The 13,635-nt window shown below is 32.1% G+C and overlaps 1 protein-coding gene across 2 annotated transcripts in view; it reads left to right on the forward strand.

Annotated features, from left to right (window-relative positions):
• ptpn3 (protein tyrosine phosphatase non-receptor type 3) overlaps window positions 1–13,635 on the forward strand; it is a 58,026-nt gene that overhangs the window by 7,736 nt on the left and 36,655 nt on the right. For both annotated transcript variants that reach the window (XM_087287090.1, XM_087287091.1), the window contains exons 3-8: window positions 3,653–3,760; window positions 3,884–3,926; window positions 6,271–6,349; window positions 6,455–6,499; window positions 9,581–9,633; window positions 9,858–9,975. In XM_087287090.1, the coding sequence (XP_087143216.1) occupies window positions 3,653–3,760; window positions 3,884–3,926; window positions 6,271–6,349; window positions 6,455–6,499; window positions 9,581–9,633; window positions 9,858–9,975 (446 nt within the window). The remainder of the gene's footprint in view (window positions 1–3,652; window positions 3,761–3,883; window positions 3,927–6,270; window positions 6,350–6,454; window positions 6,500–9,580; window positions 9,634–9,857; window positions 9,976–13,635) is intronic.

Genomic DNA, 13,635 nt, shown 5'->3' on the forward strand with positions numbered 1-13,635 from the left:
TAAGCCTATGTATGCATGCAGATGGGTTTTGGTTGTATATTGAGTGAAAGTTGGCTGAATGTGCACATTTCATTGAGCTTGCCTGTTGGAGGGTGGAGATATTATATTATACACGGATGTTATTCTTCTCATGTTCCATACTATCCTGCTGCAACCTTGGCTTCATATTCTGAAGGACACACACGTACACACATATTTGAGCAGCCATGAAGGAGTCAACAGAAAATAGGGTCTTACATTAGATGATGAAAATGAGGGAAGTGGGACTGAAGTGCTCGATGAAGGTCACAATGAGCTGAATATAAGTGTTAAAATGTTGGGTCACTTTATTTTAATGCACAATTCATGCTATTATTAACATTAAGCATTATCTAAGACTTTTAGCTCAATAAACTGCTAATTAGCTGCTTATTAATATTATTAAGGTTGTAGGTTTATGTATTGGGTAGGATTAGAGATATAACAAATACAATCATACTTTATAAGTGCTAATAAACAGTTAATGTTGTAATAATAGTTAGGTAATAAGCCAATAGTTAATTATGTGAATTGTTATTTAAACTAGTATTATCAAATGTTGATTTATTTTATATTGTTTTTAAATTGGACTATTTTTGTTTAAAGTCAAGCTGAGCTTTATTTTCATTCCACCACATATGTGAAAATCATTGTTGGGTAAGTTACTTTCAAAAAGTAATCGATTACAAATGATTACTACCCGGAAATTGTAATCTAATTACATTACTAATTACTTCATGTAAAAAGTAATCAGATTACTAATTACTTTACTTTGAAGCTACTTTTCAAACATATAAAATATACCTATAAAAACACTAAATAACCTGCAGCTCTTTCAGTAATTTTATATAATGACTGAAAAACATTACAATGGGTTGAACACAGCAGCCTGACATATTCAAAAGACTTAAGAGTTCATCAAAAACTTAAAACTCTCTCATTATTTACTTGTTCCAAACCAGTTTGTCTTTTCTTTTAACACGAAATAAGTCATTAAGAAGAAAACTGGATAAATGCAACCATTGACATCCATAGTATGAAAAAGCACTGCAGTGGAAGCTGATTGGTCAATTGTAAGTTGCAAGTATAAGTTGCAAGTGACTCACGGTTTTCAACTGGTGCGCCTGGGAAATGCAAGAGTGCGCAATACAGTATGCACTACATATGCGTGCAAAAGATGACAAATGTAAACTACCCCCAAGCAGCTACGCTTCTCTTCATTATCTTCAAGATGCCTTCACTCCCAATCCAGCACAAAAATCCACTTTAGCTTGTTTAGGCCGAGTTGGGCCGTCGTGTTTTTGGGTGCCGATGTCCTTTTTGGTGACTAGTATTGTCTTAGAATCCTTTCTGTTCAAGTGCTTGAACAAGTTGCTGGTCGAGTTAAAAGTAGTTGAATGTTTTTAGAAACTAGACATAGACTGAATTTCATAGCAATATTTTTGTTTTTGTGCTCCATGAAATCAAAGTAATATCTGTATTTCCACTTGAAGAAGCAGCCACTCTCGACGGCAGCTATTTAATATTGTGTTTTCCAGCAGTTTAAAATCGCATGCTTATTAACTGACATTGCAGTGGAAAACGTAATTAAAAAAAAAATTAATCAAATTACATAAATTCAAAATGTAATGCACTTCATCACTTCGTTCCTCAAAACTTTTAATTAAAATACAGTAACGTTACTGTGGAACACGATACACCCAACTCTGGAGGACATACAGTGGAACTTAATGTTGTGTCTTGCAGGACATGAATTCGAAGACAACGTATATAGCTAGCATACTGGCGCCTTAATATAACTACACATATACAATAAACAGTTACATTATTAGTTGTAACTAGTGTTGGTGGTAATGCATTACAAGTAACGCGAGTTACGTAATAATATAACTTTTCTATGTATTGAGTAATGCAATACTTACAAAAATTTAATAATAATATTTAAGTTACTTTTTAAAAAATGTAATGCAAGCAACTTTTTTTGTTTAATTAATTTAAAAAAGCTAATTGTTGAATAAAAATTGAGATGAGAATGCATTCATTATTTTGAACATATGGAAGAAAAGGAATTCCACTTGAAATGGTTTGTACTTCACTAATAAGACAAAAAGTACAAAAGGAGTAAACACATTGCTTTAAACATTCATTATGTTGTATATACAGCATATACTGTAGAGCTCTGGACTCATTTTTTCCGAAGAGGGTTCAGTTTAAGGTACAATAAATAAAGGTGTAGGTTATACAGTGTGTTATTTTCAGAGATCCTCTATTTAGAAAAAAGAAAAGAAAAAAAAACCTGCAAGCCTCAGCCTGATAAGAAAAAGTAAAGCAAAAGTAACGTAACGCGTTACCTATCATAAAAGTAACACAATAGTTATTTTTTAGGAGAATAACTCAATATTGTAATGTATTACTTTCCAAAGTAACTTTCCCCAACACTGGTTATAACTATACACAGACAGATAGTACAAGTACTTCACTTAATACAGAACAATATTGTGCAACATATTGTGTAAATAAATAGTATGAAATGTTTCTTGAACAGCAAAACATGGTTTATTAGAATGATTTCTGAAGGTCATGTGAAGTAATGATCCTTAAAATTAAGAGTCATTTCTGCAGGATGAAATAGCATTTTTTAGTGTATTCAATATCAAATGTTTGAATATTACAGTTTTTACCTGATTTCTGAAATACCAACAGCCTTGCTGAGCACAAAGACATTAAAAGGTAATAATACAGAGTTCAAATTAGGGCTGAATATACTGTTTGAGCATGGATATCGCATATGTGTTTATCCGCAATAGTCACATTGCAGGATTAGATTTCTTATTAAAGATTAAAAGACAAAGATATCATAATTTTTTTAATTATTTATACAGTGATGACCATGTTATTTTACATTTCTTGTTCAATTTCTGTACCTAAATACTCTTAGACTCCCTAGAAAAACATAAAGAATAGTTTATTTTTGCTCTGTCGTATTAATATATGCTTGTAATATACTGTAATTTATGTACTGTAGATGCACTGCATAGAAAGACACTATCATCCCAGTCAATCTAATTTAATGAAGTCATTCCAATTGGAGCTATTCAAAGCATCTATTGAAATTATATTCACTACATATCACAGCAAAACAAAATATTGCAGATTTTTTTCAGTATCGCGCAGTCCTAGTCTAAATGTTTGTGGTAATGCATGTGCAGTGCCTAAAACAAGACAAACTCCTGTTGTCCAATGACTTATTAAACTAATGTGCCTAGTTAACCTAATTAACTTTGTCAAGCCTTGCACATTAAGCTGAATACTAGTATCTTGAAAATAACTAGAAAAATATTATGTACTGTGACTATAGCAAAGACATTAGAAGTTAGTTCCTACAATTATTATGTTTAAAATGTGTCAGGGGAAAAATGTTCTGTTTAACAGCACTATACACAGTTGACATTTATAATTATATAGCCCACCTTTGTTTCTAGATATTAATATCAGCATCAACAACAGAAAAAAAACTCTATTAGTTAGTGTTTTTGACATGTTTTTGTACATTATCACTATGTATCAATCATGATATAAAGATAGGTTTGTTGAACTGCTGCTTAACAGGATAGCATGTTTTAATGCTTTGCAGAAACATGATGCTGGTCATCTGCTCTTTGACTTGGCTTGTGAACACCTAAACATAGTGGAGAAACAGTACTTCAGCATGCAGATCAGCGAGGACACGTCCAGTTCTCCGGTAACTGAATGTGTGTTTGTTTGAATGAGAGATCAAGCGTTTATTGCTATGAACCACAAGTTGTGAAATGCAATGCCCTGTCTTTTAACGAGATGATTTAATTGATAATATCTGTCATTTCAGAGGTGGCTGGATCCCAACAAACCCTTTAAGAAGCAGCTGAAGGGTGAGAGATACTAGACACTGATAGTTAAGGCTGCATAGAGTTGATGTTTTTGTTTTATGTTCTAGGTAATGGTTGTTGTGGAAAATCATTTTGACTAATATTCCATACACATTTGCCCATATTTTACAGTTTAAAGAAAAACATGTGCTGGAATAGTTGGCGGTTCATTATGCTGTGGCGACCTGTGAAATAAAAACTAAGCCGAAGGAAAATAAATTAATAGTAATTATTATAATACATTAATAATGCTTAAAAAAATAAGTTTATATTGTACATTAAAATGTTCAAATGTCTAAATTCCCATGTATGTATATATATATATATATATATATATATATATATATATATATATATATATATATATATATATATATATATATATATATATATACATACATACATACATACACATACACATACACATACACATACACATACACACACACACACACACACACACACATATATATATATATATATATATATATATATATATACATACACATAAATATATATATATATATATATATATATATATATATATATATATATATATATATATATATATATATATTTAAATATACATTATACATTAATTATATATGTATACATTAACCTCTCCTTATCAGCATTTTAATATAGTGCATTTCATAATTGATTTAAGCCATAGTTTTGAAACCTCTGAAAAAGTTTTTTTTTTGCTTAACCTATTGGCAGATCATTTTGCTTGTTTTAAGAAAAAACATAATTAATTTCAACTAGATATTCCAAAAACAAGACCTGTCTGGAAAGGGCTTCTTGATTTAAGAATTCTTATATATTTAGACTAGAAACAAAACAAAATCTCTAAGTAAAAAATGCATGTATTTTTTTTTGTTGTGTCATATGTTTTTTTAAATATATATAGTGCAGTGGTAAAGTTTGGGTTGATGAATATTGGAATATTGTTAAATATGTGTATTGCGGTCTAAATTGAGTCTAAATTCTGTGGAAATCTCCAGGATGTTCTGCAGAAGTTATGTGGAAGCAGATTTTATTACCATAATCAGATAGTAGAGTTAGTTGATGTGTTGGTTTTACCATTTTTTTCATAGACTATACATGTCAAACTTACAGTATTTAATTCAATTTTTTTTATTTAGCATTTGCCAATCCCATTTTTACATTTAGAATTCCTTGCTGCAGATTAGTAAAATTATAAAAACAATAACAACAGTAATTTAATAATATTGTATTATTTGTCATTCAAATGACTATTTATAGTACATTATTATAGTACATTATAGTAATTAAAACAGTTTAAAAAATTTTAATAGCTATTTTGAGGTTAAAATTATTAGCTCCTTTAAGCTTTATTTGTTTTCGCTAGTCCACAGAACAAACCATCATTATACAGTAACTTGCCGAAGTACCCTAACCTGCCTAGTTAACCTAATTAACCTAGTTAAGCCTTTAAATGTCACTTTAAACTGTATAGAAGTGTCTTGAAAAATATCTAGTTAAATGTTATGTTCTGTCAACATGACAAAGATAACATTTAAATCTATTGTTTCGAAATATGTTAAGAAAATCTTCTCTCCGTTAAACAGAAATTAGGGAAAAAAATAAACAGGGGGTCTAATAATTCAGGGAGGCTATTAATTATGATTTCAACTGTATATATATATATATATATATATATATATATATATATATATATATATATATATATATATATATATTTATTTTTTATTTTTATTTTTTTATTATTAAAATTTATTATTTTATTTATTTGACAAAATAAAATAAGATGCAATAATAATCTGAAATAAAATTAAAATTAAATAAGTTGATGAGTATGAAGACATGCAGACATGCTAAAGTCAGGGTTGGTAATGTAATCCTGTCTGAATTCTGTAGAACTCTGCATGACTTTCAGCAGAAATTCAGTGAGAGCAGATTTTATGCATAACCATATTGAGTTTGGAGATAAGGGTGTATTATAACTTATTTCACTTGGCCATAAAGAGTTACGTTTCCCTAAAAAGCACATCAAGAGACACATGTTTGTTTTCCTCCTGAGATTTGGAGTGGGCTGGTTTAATGAATCAACTAAGCTGAGTCACCAGACGTGATGTGCTTTCAGTATTAAGCAAGAGACCCTGATTGTTGCTCACGCTTCAGTGCCCACCTTCTGTTTTACCTTCAAATTAGCATCTAATAGCTTTGCTTACATTTCTGGCCAGTTGCCAAAACAATGATTTCCTTTCTTTTTGTTTTAAAAACTGTGAGACTATGCTTATGTTTAACTGGGATCAATGTTATTATTGTTATTACTATTTCTCTCCTAATGTTATTCCCTCAGGATCTCCTCCATTCTTTTTAATGTTCAGAGTGCGGTTCTTCATCTCTGACCCAAACTCCCTCCAGCATGAGCAGACTAGGTACATCTCACTTTTATGTGCAAATGAGAAAGAAATGAATATGTATTTTTATGTATATACGTGGATTCAGTGAGAGTTTCTTTTTACCCTTATTTTGTTTTTTAGGCATTTTTATTTCTTGCAAATCAGGAAGGACATCTGTGAGGGAAGGTAAATCCTGAGTTCACCTACATCTACACTTGCATGTAAACATATAATTTTTTTTTCATACCAAGTTTAATTTTTTGCTATATTAGGTTCATCTTAGGTCAGCCCGAAAATAACAAACACTGTAAATACAAAGGATACATATAAACATACAAATTCCCAGTGCTGGGTTGCGGCATCCGCTTTGTATAACATATGCTGGATAAGTTGGCGGTTCATTCCGCTGTGGTGTCCCCGGATTAGAAAAAGGACTTAGCCAAAAAGAAAATAAATGAATGAAGTAAACTTTAAAAACCAAACACCATAAAAATAACACGCACTAGTTCAGTACACCAAAGAAGAATCTATTAGGAAAACATAATTATACACTAAATAAGTATATAAATAATAAGGTAAATATCCCATGCATTCACACAAAAGCATATTACCCTCTAATAATAATAATAATAATAAAGAAAGAAACAAGTTGTTGATGCCCACCAAGGCATAAAATTGTAGCTTTTCAGAAACTGACAATTGATTGGAATAACAGATGTTTTCATTTATTATGATAGAAAACCTAAATATTCCTGGATTTTCTGCTAATATTAATTTCTTAACTCTTCTGAACATGTTATTTTTTGAAGAGTTATGCTGCAAAAGTGCATTTTAAAAATGTTTTCTAAAATGAGCAAGTGTTTAGGCTCCTGCACGTAGGTTCAGTGATTTCACTTTTATGCCAATGAATAGATACTTTTCATTACCTTAAAGTAATCACTGAACATAAACACAGGAGGCTGAGAAAATTGCTCATTTCAGAAGAAATTTTCAGATGCCGTGTAGAAGCTTTTGCAGCTGAACTCTATAAATCGATTAACTGATTGAATAAATAAATTAATTAATTAATTAATGATCAAAAATACCAGCAACCCACATTAATAAATTTATTCGGATTTAATGAATGAATGAATGAATAAATGAATGATCAAAAATACCAGCAACTCACATTAATAAAAATTATTAATTTTTAACCCAGAGACGGGTTGCGGTTGGAAGGGCATCCGCTGCGTAAAAAAACTTGCCGGATAAGTTGGCGGTTCATTCTGCTGTGGCGACCCTGGATTAATAAAGGGACTAAGACAATTATTCTGACTGAGTGAATAAATGTATGAATGAAGGATCAAAAATACCAGCAACCCTCATTAATAAAAATTATTCTTAATGAATGAATGAATGACTGAATGAATGAATGAATGAATGAATGAATGAATGAATGAATGAATGAATGAATGAATGATTAAAAATACAATAAACCCACATTGATAAAAATTGCTCTGAATGAATGAATGAAAGAAAGAAAGAAGGAATGATCAAAAATAGCAGCAACCCACATTAATATAAGTTACTCTGATTGATTGAATGAATGAATGAATGAATGAATGAATGAATGAATGAATGAATGAATGAATGAATGATCAAAAATACCAGCAACCCACAATAATAAAAATTATTCTGATTGAGTGAATGAATGAATGAATGAATAAATCAAAAATCCCAGCAACCCACATTAATAAAAATTATTCTTAATGAATGAATGAATGACTGAATGAATGAATGAATGAATGAATGAATGAATGAATGAATGAATGAATGAATGAATGATTAAAAATACAATAAACCCACATTGATAAAAATTGCTCTGAATGAATGAATGAAAGAAAGAAGGAATGATCAAAAATAGCAGCAACCCACATTAATATAAGTTACTCTGATTGATTGAATGAATGAATGAATGAATGAATGAATGAATGAATGAATGATCAAAAATACCAGCAACCCACAATAATAAAAATTATTCTGATTGAGTGAATGAATGAATGAATGAATGAATAAATCAAAAATCCCAGCAACCCACATTAATAAAATATTCAGAATGAATTAATGAATAATCAAACAAAAAATACCAGCAACCCACATTAATAAATATTATTTTGATTGATTGATTGAATGAAGGCAACGCCGTGGCAGTAGGCGCAGTAGGTAATTCTGTCACCTTACAGCAAGAAGATCGCTGGTTCAAGCCTCGGCTGAGTCAGTTGGCATTTTTCTGTGAAGTTTGCATGTTCTCCCCGGGTTTCCTGGGTTTCCTCTGGGTACTCCGGTTTCTCCCACAGTCCAAAGACATGTGGTACAGGTGAATTGGGTAAGCTAAATTGTCCGTGGTGTATATGCTTGAATGAGTGTGTATGGATGTTTCCCAGGGATGGGTTGCGGCTGGAAGGGTATTTGCTGCGTAGAACATATGCTGGATAAGTTGGCGGTTCATTCCGCTGTGGTGACCCCAGATTGATAGAGGGACTAAGCTGAAAAGAAATTGAAAAAATTATTGAATAATAAAAAATAATGGCAACCCACATTAATAACAATTATTCTGATTGAGTGAATGAATGAATGAATGATTAAAAAATACCAGCGACACACATTACTAAAAAATATTCTGAATGAATGTATGAATGAATGATCAAAAATACTAGCAACCCACATTAATATAAATATTCTGATTGATTGATTGATTGAATGAATGAATAATCAAAAATAACAGCAATCCACATTAATGACAATTATTCTGATTGATTGAATGAATGAATAATTGAACGAATGAATGAATGAACGAACGAACGAATCGATCAAAAATACAAGCAACCCACATCAATGACAATAATTCTGATTGATTGAATGGATGAATGAATGAATGAATGAATGAATGAATGAATGAATGAATGAATGAATGAATGAATGAATGAATGAATGAATGAATGAATGAATGAATGAATGAACGAACGAACTAACGATTCAATCAAAAAATACAAGAAACCCACATTAATATAAATTATTCCTGGTGCTGGTTGCATTGTTCTTGAAAAACTGGTGTTTCAAGTTGTGACTCATGGACTGAGAGGTTGATCTGGTCAAATCAGTATTGAGATTAAATGTGAATTTTTAAACGCTGTGGACATTGGTACCCTGACATTTAAATAAGAAATAGACTACATATTTTATATTGACAAATGCTGATGAAAAAATAATGATGTGTTTTTATTGCAGACTGAAGTGTCCTTTAAGCTCAGCCGTGGTACTGGCTTCTTACTCCGTTCAGTGTAAGTCAAGGAAATTACAGCTCCTCACTTTGTGACTGGCAGCCCTGGCATAGAAACAGCCTAGATATAGCAGAGAATGTTTCTGTGTGCTTGGGGAAAGCCATGTTTCTTCCGACGGAAATAGCTGGGGTTAATGGCCCTGTCAAATGTACAGATTGCAGATTATGGAGACATACAATCTAGTTTTCTAACATGGCATTCTAATACTCCTGTTTGATTGACAGCTGAGCTTGGAGATTATAACCCGGAAACTCCTACTGGATACCTTAGTAAAACTCATTTTATTCCTGAACAAGACCAGGAGTTCCTTTTAAAGGTGGAGTCACTGCATCCACAGCACAAGTATGTCAATACACACACTCACACACAAAAACAAACACACGCACACACAGTTTTCACTGTCAGTTTTATTCCATTTTCATTTCTTATTTTGATGTCAAAAAGATTCCAAACCTTTATGGGACCTGTGTATTAGTTCAACACTAAGGAAGATATTTTGAAGAATGTTTAAAACTGGTAACCATTAACATCCAAACAAAGTCAATAGCTACCAGTTTGTTTGTTTTTCATTATCATTTTTCAAAATATATTTTCTTGTGATCAACAGAAAAACTCAAACTGATGTGAGAAAATGATGAAAAATTTTTTGTTTGGTTTTAGGGTGAACAATCCCTTTCATACCTGACAATAATTTCAGTGTTACTACAAGGTTACCTCATTTACTATAAGTTGTTTCATGAATATGCAAATGAGTTCCCACCTCCACTAATGCCTAGTTCACACTAGAGGATTTTAAGCCTGATTTGAGCCTGATTTGGAAGTTAACGTGCTCGCCGACAGATCAGACTGTGATCGGGAAGAAATCTGCGGGTGCTCGGCGCTCGCCGCTCTTTATGTGTGAACTACTGAACAACGCATCAACTAGGCTCGCTGACGCATCGCCGACACCTCGCAGACGGAAATCCAACATTTAGCATGCTAAATATTCCAGAGCAGTCGGCCGACTCAACCCCACGTGTGGTCAGATGTAGTGACGAGCTGCAGCCAATGAGAGAGCATATCAGCATGAGCCGCGTGCCTGTGTGTTCAGGAGCTCAGCAGAAACATCTGTGATTGGTCAGAATGGGCATCGGTGCGCTCGCTTCATTCTGCGTTAGCACAGACATGAGAGTAGGCTATATTAACAGTGGAACTAGAATTCTGTAATTATTAGAATTACCATACTGCTCATTCTGACCGTTCTTATATAAAACGCCATATTGTCACAACATATTTACATTCAAAGCTATTATTGAGATATTAAAATTAAGCTTTGAATGTCTGGCATCATATTTAATGACACCATTACCCTAAAAATATAATCTTTATTTTGGTAATACAGCCTATAAATATGTAGTTAAGATACTAAAACACTTAAAGGTCTTGGCTTTCATTTTCACTTTCAAACAGGAGCTATTTCACAGCACAGAATATGCTGTTTTGAAAGATATCGGAAGTAAATTGATGTTTTTGCCATCAGAAAGTTTTGTTTATGTTAGCAGGAAATTGCCAGGCAAGAAAATGCACACATATTTAAAGTCACAGTGAAAAGTATCAGACATGCATGCAGTCATTTTAACCAATATGGTAATTTAAGGCAGAAATGCTCAGTTTTTTGTATAAAAAATAACAATGTCAGAAAGAAATACACTGATAGTTAGAAAACGGCAGGGTGTTATAAATATGTTAGTTTTATTTCAAACTAACTTAGTTATAAAATTACAAAAATTAAAAACTCTTTGTGTATCAATCCACTCAAACCTTGCAGATGAGTGATTAATCCGCTGAAAAATCAGCTGATTTGACGATGTTTTTAAATGCTTTCTCCAAAGCTTGAAACGCTGTCAGTGATGTAATCAGCACACAAGCAGCCAATAGTGTTCAGCTTTTTCTGACGACTCCTCCCTCAAAATTTCATTGGCTGTGGTTTGGTAGCTTGAATGAGCTGATGCGGAATGAGTTGTTGTCAGATCATATAGTGTGTGACCCCCCCTTTTGTGGATCATTCACAGAGTGTTGCGTAGTGTGAACACCTCAGAGATTAAAAGACACAAAGTCAAGTCATGTAGTGTGAACGGCACAGCGATCTGCTGATGTTTAAAATCCTGTAGTGTGAACTAGGCTTTAGTCACACCACGTGGCACTACCTGCTCTGCTTTTACTTATAATAGTTAAAGGCACAGTTCACTCAAAACTGAACATTCTGTCATCATTTATTCATGCTACACTTGTTCCAAACCTCGCTGAGTTTATATCTTCTGTTCAACCAAAAAGAAAAGAAGATCTCTTAAAGAAAGCTGGAAAACTGTAACCATTGACCTATGTGGTATTTGTTTTTCATAGTGTGAATGTTAATGGTTAGCGGCTTTCAGCTTTCTTTAAAACATCTTCTTTTATGTTCAGCAGAATAAAACATATTAATAAGGTTTGGAACCACTTTAGGGTTTTAATTTTCTTTTTCTTTTTTTTGTGAAGGGTGAACTATCTCTTTACCATTACACAATAACAAGTGACAATGTTGGAATAATTTAACCATGCAGGTTCTAAATGAAGAGTGAAATGTTACCAGAATTGTAAGGCATTTTGTGTATTGCTCTCTAGTTTCTACAGTGTCAGACATGGTAATAGTAATTATTTGCTTTTAAAGTAGTTTAACTGAATTTTAAGCACCTGAAAATGTGTTCCTAATGTTAATATACTAGCCATGATGCCATTAATCATCTCAGCTACCTTCTATACACAACACCCATAGTTTAATTTTCTTTAAAAATCATAGAAAGTCAGATGCGAAAAAGTATTTATAAGCACATAACATATTAAAACCCCACATAGATGTGGGTGGGGTGGGGGTGATTCTGTCATAGTCAGACTTGCAGATCTGGCAAAGTGTGGATGAATAATTAAAAAGCAATGCTGTAGTACCAATTGTTTAAACATGATTTTTCAGTTGAAAGATATCTTCTATTGAGAGGTTCTTGTTTTTGTCATCATGTGGGTCGATTTTTAAACCAAGTGGGAGGAAGATTTAGATACTGATATTGATGAGGAAACATTGGATGACATTTGGTCTTATGCTAAGAAAGTATCTCTTTGTACACGTACAAGAGAAATACAATATAAAATGATACATATCTCCATACATGACTCCACATTTCTCCTCACCACAGACATCTTTTTAACCCTTCTAATTTGCCTCTGTGTTTAAAATGTAAAACTGATGTAGGTACTGTAACAGACTGCAAAAGTTTTGTTTTTGGTTCTGAGGTAAATGGAAAAGATCTTTAACATGCAGCTGGATTTTGACGCAGTTTCACTGATTTTGTGTATACCTAATAGATGCATTTGTTCATCAGCTAATAAGAAATTGTATAATATATTAACCTTTGCCGCCAGAAAATTTTTTTACTTTACTGGATTAGTGATAAATCTCCATTACTTAAAGGTTGGCACTAGATGCACAAGGTCATTTTTGAGTTAATTCCTCTGGAACATCTTACCCATGTTTTACACCAAAAAAACAGAACATTTTTCCAAAGTTTGGATTCCATATTTGGATTATTTAGAAGCTAGTCTTCGCCCTATCATAAAAAGGAAAAGGAATGTTGAAACTGTATTATTATCTGAATTAGATGTTTTTAGCCCTTATTCTGATCTGTTTTATTTTGTGTGGTCCTGTTTTATATATAATCTGAACTTTTTTCTTTTCCTTTTTTCTCCATTGTTTTGTGTCAATATTTGTCTTTTGAAGATGTTTTGTTATGTCTGTGTTATTGTGAAATTCCAGTAAACATAATTATGAGCTTCAAAGTTTTTGCATTCCATATAGCAAACAGTATGTGTGTAACATTTGTATTTTAAATAAAAAATCTTAAAATGTAAACAACTTATTAAAAAAATCCCAGAATGTATAATGTATAAATTGTCATTAAATCAGATTATGTCAATTTTGACAAAAACGTCAGA

Source organism: Danio rerio, chromosome 16 (assembly GCF_052040795.2).
Source record: "Danio rerio strain M-AB ecotype USA chromosome 16, GRCz13ab, whole genome shotgun sequence".
NCBI lineage: Eukaryota > Metazoa > Chordata > Actinopteri > Cypriniformes > Danionidae > Danio > Danio rerio.